The sequence below is a fragment of the Lepidochelys kempii genome, chromosome 14 (assembly GCF_965140285.1).
Source record: "Lepidochelys kempii isolate rLepKem1 chromosome 14, rLepKem1.hap1, whole genome shotgun sequence".
NCBI classification, from domain to species: Eukaryota; Metazoa; Chordata; order Testudines; family Cheloniidae; genus Lepidochelys; species Lepidochelys kempii.
The window spans coordinates 4,234,309-4,246,714 of NC_136393.1; the positions used below are offsets into that span (position 1 = coordinate 4,234,309).

At 46.5% G+C, this 12,406-nt stretch overlaps 1 protein-coding gene across 9 annotated transcripts in view; it reads left to right on the plus strand.

Annotated features, from left to right (window-relative positions):
- Positions 1-12,406, plus strand: part of SLC39A11 (solute carrier family 39 member 11) — a 404,617-nt gene that overhangs the window by 184,395 nt on the left and 207,816 nt on the right. For 8 of the 9 annotated variants that reach the window (XR_012154971.1, XM_073312120.2, XM_073312121.1 and 5 more), the window contains one exon: positions 8,151-8,220. Coding sequence is in view for 8 of the 9 variants with exons in the window: in XM_073312120.2 (XP_073168221.1) it covers positions 8,151-8,220 (70 nt within the window). In the remaining variant the exon portion in view is untranslated. The remainder of the gene's footprint in view (positions 1-8,150; positions 8,221-12,406) is intronic. The other variant, XM_073312119.2, reaches the window with a different exon arrangement.

Here is a 12,406-nt window from a genome sequence, read left to right on the forward strand (position 1 = left end):
TCCTGAAGCTCTGATGAAAGGTGCCAAATTGACAGCATGGAGCCTGAAGTCCTTTCTGTTTAGCCGCACAACAAGTAGGCTGCCCCAGTGCAAGCTGCTCCTCTGCCAGTGAACGTGTATGTAGCTTGACCTGCAGCATCTCCTGCTCTTCCAGTCCTGGCGTACAGGCTACCAATTCCACCAAACTCACAGAATTCTAAAAATCGGAGATGCGGAGAAAGTTGTCATTGCAGGACGTCTACTACAGCTTTGTCCTATCTGCTCGTAAACCACCCAAGCGGTGGTGTTTGCTCCCTTTCCCTTGGGAACCTATTCTGTTCGCAAGTAGACCCTTTGCGGTTAGGAATTTTATCCTGGCATTCAACCTAAATTTTCCTTTTCTTTTAATTATACACTCCGAAGACTTTCTCCATGTCATGGGTGCCTACAAGATGGAGCAGTGATACTGATCAGTGCCGCCTTTTTCTTGTTGTGTCTAGGAATTGGTTTCTCAGGTGTTGTCTCACTGGCAATCCAGCATGCATTAGAAAGCTGGCATCAGGGGACAGCTTGGAGCCAGGTTTGGGAAATGAAGCTAGGATAGTACATAAAGAATTGAAAATGAATTCACCACAAAAGCCGCCAAACCTGGCATAATTTGTATTTAATAACTTATGTTCCCCTTGGTGGTGGTGTTGACGTGCCAAGCACATCTTTGGTTTATGAGAAGTCACACCATCTCTTGAAGCTGGAGGGAGTGATTGCGGTCTTCCATTCAGGCTAAATGAGGGAACACTTAAATGCCCCTGCGTTTAGTGATAGCAATGGAAAAACACCACTGAAGGATTAGACTGCATGTAAGCCTGGGCAGTGGATGGGTCATGTGGCCCAAGGAGTTCCTGCGGGTCTGAGGATGCAGGAACAGGGGATTGATTTGATTGCAGCTATGTGTGTCTGAATGAAACAGAAGTAGCAGAAACACCCTAGAAGCAGACAGAGAAGCTGCAAGAAAGCCAGAGAAGCCCCGGGGGCGAAGCTGAGAGAGAGCTGTTGGGCACAAGGCTGGCTGAAAGAGGCTTAGAACTGTGAGCAAAGAAGCTGGTGTTGGATTTTTCCCATGTTCCAGGACACAGGCTTTTGCACGTTCTTTATAGATAAACAGGACTGCATTGAGGAAATGTCTCACCATCATCCATTTCTCCTCCAAATGGAAATAGCCAGTTTTCAGGGTCTTGCAAATTAACTGCTCTGGCCAAAAGGAGTAACAATAATGAAAGACGTGGGATTGTGTTAGAAGCACCTGTTCAGCCCAGACAGATTAGCGATGGCATATTTTAGGGCAATGCTGCTCAGTCCTCAGCAGAACTGACTGTGAATTCATGACTCAGCGTGATCTTCCCCCTTGGGAGCTGGTTGGAGAAGCAGCTCCATTTGTGAGCGCAGAGGGATGCTATGGTGGTCCTCTCTAATCTCAGGGTTGGAGATTTCTGATTGCACCTTATTTTTTTCTCCTCTTTCTCCCCCCCAACCCTCTGGAACTTACTGCAGATGTGAGCCTCCAGCCCTGTGAAATGGAAGGTGTTCTGGGGAAGTAGCTACCCGCAGATGCACATGGAATTTCACCACCCAATATTGTAGGCTTTCAGCTCTTCACAGTAGAGACCAGCACTGGGGAATGAATAGCATAATATATAGCGATGAACTGTTACAGTAAAGAGCAATGCATCTTGGTGTCTGAGCTGTCCTGGGGTCCAGAGATCCTTAATGTAACACTCTGGCAAGTAGATTAATCAAGGAACTTAACAGCTAGAAGCCAAGTGTACAACCGTATACTTTTAAAAGCCCTAAGGGAAGTGGTCTCATTCTATGAATACTGAATCCATGTTGGGAAGCTACAGGATTCTCTCTCTGGCTGAAAAGGGAGCCAACTTCATGTGCATGGCACCACTTCCTATGTGAGAAATAACCTCATGATGCCACTAAGGGGGAACAGGTGCTGCCGGGGTTGCTGTGTTGTCCTGTAGCTCAGAACGTGGCTGCTGCAGAGAGAGGAGCATCCGGTTGGTAAAACCAATCAATAGACGTGCAAGAGGAACCAGAAAGGGAAAGCTTCTTTTCTGAGTATGGGTTGCGGGGAATAATTCCCACTGAGCCCGGCTACAGTTCACCTGCAGGAAAAGAGAGAATGGTGGATGTTGGGGTGGTTCTGCCACTATCAAGGTAGAGTAGGTTTTTGAGAGGAGCAGATGTTACATCACCCATTTCGCCTTACAGGGAGCCATCTCTCAGGCAGGGCCATACTCTCCGCTGGAGGGCTGTTCAGTCTCGGTTTCCACCCAGCCTGTCAACCATTTGGAGAATGCAGGGATCCAGCATCAAGGAAGCACAAATTAATCTGCAGTCGCTTTTATCCTGTGCTTATAGGAAATGTTCCATTTTGCTTATTGCCTTTCTTTTTCCCTGCTCAGTTGATCTGGCTAATGAAAGAATCAGTCACTTAGTTCCCATTTGCCAGAACCTTTCCAGAGCTCTGCCAAGCATGGGAAAGACGGCCCAAGGTCGAGTAATTTTGTTACAAGAACCTGCCAGAATCCGCCAGTTGCCGTGGTTTGAATTGTGGGAGGAAAACTGTGCACAAACACAGGTTCTTAAACTGAGTTTTTCAGGGTTTTCTCTCCATCTGATAAACATATGGAAACAGCATGATGCAAGCAAATATCACGGCTAAGCCGTGTTTATGGTGCTTTTTATTATTTGTATCATCAGTCCGGGAACCTCTCATGGGCCAGGATCCCGTTGTGCTAGGCGCTGTACAAACACAGAACAAAAAAAGACAGTACCTGCTTCACAGAGCTTCCACTAAACACAATAGGTAGATACAGACGGGAGGGTACAAGAAATGAGGAGGAGACACCGCTGGTCAGCATGACAGGTGATGTTCTCAGCACACCAGCAGCCAAACATTGTCAAGGATTTTGAAGGCTTGGTTGTTCTTTGCCTGGGGAGCTTTGCAACCCATGCTTTTTGTGGGCAGTGCGTTGTGCTCCCTTAGCTGGCGTAGGTGAAGCGCCCTTTGATGTCAGCGAAGTTGTGAGCAGTAAGCACCTCTATGTCAGACTGGTATTTTATGTAGGAGTCGTCATGCACCTTTACTCCGGGTACTTCAGAAGAACGCAAACCATGTAACGTATGACGTCTGAAGGGAAACATGAGCCAACGCTGCGCCGTCGCAGGCAAAGAGCGTGCGTACGAAAACAACCCACGTTAAAAAGATAGCTTAATACTAAGAGACTCCAGCTACCACGGAATGACTTATAGATATGGAGTGCTCAACTAGATGGGGATGGTATTTAGCTCTGAATGACAGAGTATTTTTTTCATTCCTATGGTATGTCCAATTTTTCCTGCTACCTAGGAGAATTCTCCGGTGGCAGAGGAAAATCTGATATTTAGATAAACACACACACACACTTTTGCTGGTGCTCCGAAAACATGTATTTGGCAGAGGAAACATTCTCAGCTAGTTCCTGAGATAGATGGCATGCATTTAGAAGGCTTGTCCCTCTTCTCTCCTGCATTTGTGGTAGCTGAGGTTCCCAACTTTCCTATAAAGATGATGCTGAATGTTCATTGCTGAGTGTGAAAAGGTTCCGGTGGACAGCTGACTGTATCACAAAAGCCTGAGAAGAGAGTCCAAGTTCTGAATGAGCCCTAGAGACGGAAGTAACCTCTTGACCCTTCAGTCTATTCCTCATGGGGAGGAGTATTGATGGGTCCATTCCAGCGAAGCTGATGTGGTCACTGTTTTTCTACCTGTATTAAATTCGCCTCCAGTTTGGGTTTGTTTAAACCGGATCTGTACTGCTCCTGTTGGACTGGGATTAAGTGAAACCCTGGTTATTTTAATTTAGGGTTTAGTTCTGCCAATGTCGCTGAAACATCTGCTATATATTGGCAATAACAAAGTCCCTAATGGACTTCATGGAGTTTTTGGCTCCATCACCTGGTTGCCCTTGCTGGTAATCCAATGCCAGTAATGCTTGTTAGGTTAAAGGAAGTTCTGCTCAGAGCAGAATTTTTTTTTAAAGGGAAGGTAGGGATATGTGGTAGTTGATGCTGTGAATGTCATTCTAGTTATGGTGGGAAAGTGTTGTCAGATGACAAGGTTTTGCAGTATTTCCCAATGGCCATTGACTTTCGATGTATCTAATCGCCTTTGGAAATTTACTTTTCCATGTGGGTCTCCTTGTTGCTGAATTCTTTATCCCTGGCTTTCTTATGCTTCGGTCTGGTCTTTGTGATCTGCATTGCCCCAGGGAGGAACGCAACAATGCGGGTGGTCTTAGGCACAGGCGCTGACTTCAAAGTCGCTGGGCCCTGATCCAATTCATAAGAGCTCGAAATCCTTTCACGCTCTTAGCAAGGCTTTGCTCCTAAACCCTGATTATTGCATTTTTGTGTGTTTAACTGCTTCTGTTGTAATTTTTTAAAGGTACATGTGTTGTTTTCAGAGTTTTTGTAGCTGTGTTAGTCCCAGGATGTAAGAGAGACAAGGTGGGGGAGGTAATACCTTTTATGGGACCAACTTCTGTTGGTGAAAGAGAAGCTTTCAAACTACGGAGATCTTGTCACTTTCACCAGCAGAAGTTGGTCCCATAAAAGATACTCCCTCCCCCACCTTGTCTCTCAAAGGCTCATATGTTCTGTCGCGCATCTAATAGATTTGTATTGTAATGGCCTGTGAACACGCTTCATGTGAGCTGTCTAAGGCAGTAGAATGAACTTCTCTGTATTCTAGAAGACTGATACACCAGACAACATTTTCATGTGATTGCACAGGAGAAGCTGCCCCCTAACCTGCTTCAGTATTTTACACTGCAAAAGACTCGCAACAGCGGGTCTCAAAGCCTGGGTCCGTTGACTCGGGCTTACGCTATGGGGCTAAAAATATCAGTGTAGGCATTTGGGCTCGGGCTGGAGCCTGAGCTCTGAAACCAGGCGAGGGAGGGGCATCCCCAAAACCAGAAAACTGGGATTGCTTATTTACCTGGGTTTTAAATTGTAATGATGTTTCTGTGCTTCCCCGTATCCTTCTGCCCTCACAGCTAAGTCCTGTATTTGTCTGGCCTCCAAGACCATCGTATCTGAGCACCTCCTCAACAGTGAAAATAGAAGCAGCCATCTTTTTCTCTCCCTTCCTTCCCAGCCTGTAGAAGTAGTAGCTTGGTTTTTTGAAGCATTTTAAAGAAGGAAGACTGGTTTTGCGTTGAACTCTGAACACAGTGAGGTTGATAGCACATTACTTTTTTCACTTAACCTTCCTTTGTGCCTGTTTGCTCTTCTCTAAAGTGCAGATGATCGTATTTAATTGCTTCACATGGGGGTTGCATAAATGAATATGTTTAAGGTGCTTTGATGTCCGCTATGGAAGCGGCTGAAGATCTGAAAAGTGGTGAGGTGTTATGTGGTCACTTTTTCAATATTGCAAAGAAATACTCGGCTCTGTGTGTGTGCACACCACGTGTATTTGGGTGCACGTGCATGTCATTATATCCATTCTATTTGCATCCAGGACGGACGGGCAGGAATTAGGAAGAATGGGGTGTGGAACTATTCAGGGCTCTGACACTGTGTGTGTTGGGGGAGGGAAGGTAGTTATGAATCTGGATGGTGATTAATTGAGAGACTTTCAGATTCTCTCTTCTCCCAGTTGTGAGTGGAATGAGCCTGTGGCCACTGCCAATTTCTGTTCTTCATTACCTTCCTAATTTTACACTTTGGTAGAACACCTGGTCCACGATACAGCTTCCATCCTCACTCTGCAGCTTCTCCACCCAGCAAACAGTTCCTCACATGCCATCTCTCGATCTGAATTCCCCATTATTTGTGTTTCTGTGTATATGTAATTTGTGTTTCTCTTCCATGAATTTCACCAGCAAGTTTCTTTCACTCCTTTTGACTGCCACTTCAGAGCATGGTAATTATTGCATTTTTCTTACCCGGTGTTTAGGCTCTTTCCATAATTTAATCACATCAGCACTTTGGCTACCTGAGTTCTGCCCTCTGGGAGATTCACTTCTGCTCCCCGTCACGCTCAGAAAGGTAACACCAGACTTGCAGCCATCCAAACCATCTCAATGGCTTCGTCAAGGACATAGCTCCGAGCCATTAATTGTCTTTAAAGTGGAAAACCCCAAACGGTTTTGCTGAGCCACCCACCCTGCTGTGTGACTATGAAACGGGGATGTAGCTACTAAGCCCTTTATCAGCTGCAGGTGCAAACTATTTGGAAGTAGCAGCATTCGATCAGCTCTCTGTTCACATCTTGTGTTGTCTGCATATATTCCAGGGGGGATATTCTTAAACACCTCGTGGAGGCTCTATTGGCATTCTGCACAAGTGTACTATCTATCTGGCTTTGGTATTGTAATGTGCCCATCACATTAGTGTTGGATCTCAGATTGTAGTAACTCCATTTTATTCAGTGGAATTACCATACAACAGTATTATTCATCAGTGGGCACTTAAAGATTTATAACTCTGTAGCCTTCCAGCTAGGACCAGCTGATTGCTTTGGGGTTCTCTGGCCTTATCCTATATCTTTGCCCAAAATTCAAACCAAAGTTTTAGAGGTCCCAAGACCTCTGTTTCAATTTCTGCATTTTCAGCTTGGATTGGGGAGAGGGTGAAATGGAAACGCCCAAATCTATGAAAGGAGCAGTTATGTTTTTCCAGCTGACTGGAAAGTTGAAAGACCACCATCGTCATGAAAAGACTCTGCTCTTCTGAGACTTTGAGCTGCAGTTTTCAGACACTCAAAGTTCAGTTACATTTCAGAGAAGTGTCCAGACTATTGGGAGTTTAATCAAAGTTCCACCATCTTGGATGTTGCATCAAGATGCTTTCCCAGTAGAAGTCAGCCATTTTGTCTCTGTCCGGGGTTGTGAAAAACCCCTCTTTTACTCCAGCGTCAAATTATATAAGCAAGTCCAATTTTATTTTTGTTTTTGCCGTCTCTCGCTTGGAGAGAAGCGATGGCAGACTGTCTGTTTAAAAGAATAAATAAAGTGAACTGCAAAGAAACAAAGTTACATTGCTCTGAAAATAATGAGAGAGAATAATTTTTGTTTCGAAAGAAGAAAAAGAATTGCTGGGGGGGGTTGGGGAGAGTTTTGTGAAGAAAATAGAAAAGGCAGGAAGTGAACTGAGAAGAACAGGCTAATTATTCAGGAGGTGCTGTAAGCATCACTTCTGAAGCTGGAACCAAAGGTACATAATGATGTCAAATTGCAGGCCTCCTGCACCTGTCTGAAGGTCTAACCACCCTTCTCTCCTATTAGACTGTGTGGCCACTGTAATTAGACAGCTTTGTGACTCCTGTAGGAAAGAAAATGCTCCTGCTAGAAGAGCTCCTAGCAGAGAGTTGAGAATTCGTGTGTTTCAGTAAGCTACCAATCAACCACACCGTGAATATGCTTCCTATCTCTGTGTTGCTGTATTGTGGACGCAACATGTTAGGATAGAGTAAGGTAAATGAAGTTGGCTTACCACAGATTTCTGTTCTACTACTTAAGGAAGCAAGTCTCTCTGAGCCATTGGTAACTCATAAAGAAATGTGCTCAGCAATGTTTTTGCCCGTGATTTGCAATGGGGCTTTGTTCCGTGTATGTGAGAGAGAGCGGGTGAGTTCTGATGATGATGATGAAAAATACGACACGGCTCTACGGAACCTGTCCAGCGCTCTTGTAGCTGTTGTAATCTGTAACATTTTGGACTCCGGGTGCAGAATACTGGATGGGGCCTGAGGGTAAGCATGTACGGCATTTGTCTGGCTGTATTTTCAAGGAGGAGGGAATGTGCTGGTGGTAAAGCCTCTTAATTCTCCGCTGAGAGCCTGACTGATTGATTTAGCATTTCTGTGGTGCACAGTGCCACAGTATCTGAGCACCTCATCTTAAATGTAAAAAGGAAAATAAATGACATGGGTTTAACAGCCATTTGAAGAATTATGGGAGCTAAATTGGAAGATCAACCCACATCCCTGGTCTTGATTTCAGCACATTCATAGATTATGGACCAGAAGGGACTGTTGTGATTATCTAGTTTAGCAGAGGCTTGATCTATCTAGCTGCTTGACTGATCTGAGTTTTTAAACTTTCTCTCTCTTTCAGAAGGTCTAGCTGTTGGAGTTGGATTTGGGGCTGTTGGGAAGTCAGCATCTGCAACCTTTGAAAGCGCCAGGTAAGCGACATGGCTGTTTCTGATGCCGACGTTTAAAGCTTTATGCACGCTCTTGCCTCTCAGAAATATTATTCTCGATCTTGGAATGATGTGTGAAGGTTTATGGTGTGATTGGAGATGGGAGTATGGGTTAGTTTCAATTGGTCTGGAAAGCAGAAGAAATTCATACTGCTGTTGGACTTTTCTGTTGGCTGCAGTTGAAAAGTTTTTGTCAGCGATGCCCACTTTCTGAAAGAGCTTTCCACTCCTGCTCCACTGGGCAGACAAATAGAGCTGAGGAATTGATAAAAGAGGACAGTGAACCAATAGTATTTGCCTGTTTGGGGGTATGTCTACACTACAATTTAATTCCAGCGACTGGCCTGTGTCAGTTGACTCTGGCTCCTGAGGCTCGGTGACCAGGCTGTAAAATAGCAGTGCAGGCATATGGGCTCAGATTACTCTGCAGCTTGCAGGATTGGGCCCTCAGAGAGATTCTTTCAGGGCAGATGTCATCCATTACGGAGGATAGGTCCATCAGTGGCTATTAGCCAGGATGGGCAGGGATGGTGTCCCTAGCCTATGTTTGCCAGAAGCTGGGAATGAGCAACTGGGGATGGATCACTTGATGATTCCCTGTTCTGTTCATTCTCCCTGGGGCACCTGGCACTGGCCACTGTCGGAAGACAGGATAGTGGGCTGGATGGACCTTTGGTCTGACCCAATCTGGCCGTTCTTATGTGCTGCACCATGCCTTCCTGAGCTGGTAGGAAGCAGAATCCCATGTTGGCTTGGAGACACCGCTATGTCATCGTGATTCTAGCCCTGACATAGGCCCAGACTTTCCAGTAGCCATAGTCAGGTCATTTTAAACACATGGCATATTTTTGGAGTGGTGTTTGAGCACAGAAAAACTGAATCAGGGAAGGGTTTTAAAGAGCATCTGCCTCTCCAGTGCGCACACCTGAAGATGAGGAGTTGCCGAAGTGATGCTCCAATGCCCACTAAACGAGCACCTGAGTGACTCTGATGTTTGCCGTGGAGATGTTCAGCCATTGAACCATGTCGTAGCGCAGCACTCCTCGCCCCCAGCAGCCGCTGCTTTCCTTGGGCGTGTTAATGATTAATGTCAGAGATGAACAGGAGAGCTGTGTGCATCTCGGTGGGGGAGAAGCATCGATCTTCCAGGCGGCGCCAGCTTTTCCCTCTGCCCTTCGTTTAATAATATCATTTAGCTGCCTCGAATTTCCTTCAAGCCCTCATCAGCGTGTCTCCAGTGCGGAGGAGTTTGATTTGACATGGCTGAAATTCTGACGGCTCTTCCCACCCTGGGTGCCTTTCCCCAGCGTTTAGTCAGAAATGAATGCATCAGCTGTCAGTGGGACCTGCGTCCTGCTCTCCTCTCCTGAGGCCCTGCCAGGCCGGGGTGGAGGAGCTAGCAACTTCAGATTAATTAACCAAATGGACTGAAGGGCGGTCGTAGCAAGCGGCTCGCTTGTGTGGGCGTCGCTCTGTTGCACTGGGGACCTGGATGGGGGAGTCCCTCTGTAGTCTTCTCTGCTTCAGAAATGTGCAAAACGTTAAGCAGCTTGCCTAGGAGGAACCTCTCGGCTTGCTTCCTTCAGTCTAGCTGGAAATTGGCTCCCCTGAGGAGTGACAACAAATCTGTTGAAATGTGAGCATTCTCCCCTCCAGGCTGCTCGTTGCTAAGGCCTTGCTCACGCTAGTCATCCTGCAGATGACCACCATTGCTGCCAGCTCAGGGCAGGTCTGCGTGGCAAGTTAGAAAACCCTAGCATGCAATCGGCATTCATGCTCTTATTGGTGGAGCAGCACCTGTGGGAAACTTTTAAAGGGAAGAAGAAAGTCTAAAATGTGTAGATAAGGTGTAGACCAGTAGGCAGATGCATGAGCTGGGGAATAAAACTGGAGTGTAAATGCTGGCCTAGTCCTTCTCCTCAGGCCCAGCTATATTAACTTAAAGAAGATTCCAAAGCAGGGTCAGAGTAACACAAACTACTCGCAACAGCCAGTGGAGACATGTCCAGCTTTCAGCAAGCAAGGAATGGGAGAGGACGTATCTTTCCCTTTAAGGGTATGTCTACATTGCCAAAAAACAAAATAAAAAGAACATGGCCACAAGTCCCAGAGCCCAAGTCTCCCACCTCAGCCTCCTGGAGCTCATGCTGTGGTGCTACAAGTTGTCATGTAGACGTTCCCCTAGGGCTCGGAGACCCAACCCCCTCCCCGGTTTTCAGAGCCCAAGCTGCAGTCTGAGCGGGAATGTCTTTGCAGCTATTTTTAGTGCCGTAGCACGAGCCTGAGTCAATTGAGCTGGCTCTGAGACTCGCTTCTGCAGGTCTTTTCTTGCAGTGTGGACATACCCTTGGACCCAGGACCCCAGAGGGGTGGCGCCTCGGAGCCTGAGTCAAGCCAGGACCCAGGATTCAAGCCCTATTGCTTTGGAGCGTCAATGCAGCCCCACTGGACTTGTGTTCTGGGAGTTCACCAAAAGTATCCCATTGGCCAACTTGCTTTGTCCTCTGGCCAGTCAAGTTTCCCCCACACTGCACCAGGAACAAAGAGCAAGACGAACCGTGTTTTGGGAGAGAGTCTGGGATAGGGGTGGCTGCATAATGCAGTGTAGATGCTGGAGCCCCAGGTTGGGACCCAGGGTTCAACAGTTCCTAACATGGGGTTACAAATGAGTGTAGACGCTCACGCCTAGGTTAACAAACCCAGGGTCTGCTACCTCAAGTTCCACGGCGGTGTAGACATACATCTCCCATCAGGTTCCCCTGCACACAGGGTTACCTGGATTGTCATCTTCTCAAGTTGAGCCAGGAGGATTCCTTTATATATGGTTCAGCAGGTAGTCTGATGATACTTAGTCCATTGACCCCTCTCCATCGTGTGTCCCATCTAGCACTACAACTCCCAGCAACCCCTGGTCTTAAAGGAGCGATGTCTCTGTAACAGATATGTTGGCTGCACCTATGCTGTTACAAAGGGCAAAGAGGTCATTGCTCTGCTATGTGATTACTGCTTCCCTCCTGTCAATAAACAGTGAGAGCCCCAATAGCTGTCTGTTCCCCAGCTGCCCTTAAGACTGATCCTAAATTCTTCCTAAAAGCAAACGCTCGTGATGTGTGAAAATGGCCACTGGGGCACGTATAAAAAGCACATTTGCTTTGTTCACCTGCCGCTCCTGCTTCCTTCCTTGCTCCATTCTGACCAGCGGGCCTAAAGATTTGCTATGTGCTGCATCCAAGTTTGAACTCCGGTGAGACTAGCGACTTGACAGAGATTATGAGTGTGAGTGAGCGTAGCAGGTTGCAGAAGTGGCAGTAACTCTGCCGGATTTCAGGTTGCCAAAGTAAGCCCAAGAGCTTTAAAAAGAAAAACAGCCCTACAGTTTTAGCTGAGCCTTTAGTTGTGACGGCTGTTCCTTTCCATCTTTGCAGCCCGTTTCTCACAGAGCCACCGTGTAATTGAGTTGGAGAGAAGTATGTTTCTAGTTCAGGTTCTTTCCCCCCCAGGAGAATTAAAAGCACATGGTAATCTTTCTAACCTAAATAATGAATTTGGATGAGGAGTCTTCCATCTTTCCTACTTCCTGAAGGAGTTCAGAGCTATCACTCCTGCTTTCATGAACATTCATCTATCAGGCATCCTGCTTTAGTAGATAGAGAAAATTATATAACCTGCTACAGCAAACTTCTCTTCAATTGGGAGCAGTAATGATGCTCCTCAATCCTTACCTACAGTCTCCTTTTTAGTCCGCTCCCGGGCTTCCACCCGGCTCTGCCAATAGATCTCCATCTTCACTTGCAGTAACGCTTGCTGGGTTTTGGACTTCCCCAGAGCAGTGCCAATATATCTGAGTCCTTTTATGCAAAATCCCATTATTCCTGTTCAGATCTGAGCTGCGGCTGCTAATTTGGTTGGATTGTGGAACAATGAGTGGCGGTTTTGTGCTTTGGACCCATTGTTCACCAGGGATTGGGATGCTCATCTGCCAAAGGGCTTAGGCAGTCTTTACTTGTATTTCCAAACTGTGTGTTGCCTGACCTTACTGAATGAGGGAAGTGGAAGCAGTCATACTCAGAATACTCATTGCAAACATAAATCAAGCCTGCTGCAGCTGGCCGGAGCTGGGACTGCTCAGCTGATTGTATACATTGAATAAAGAAAGGGAGGGGGCGGG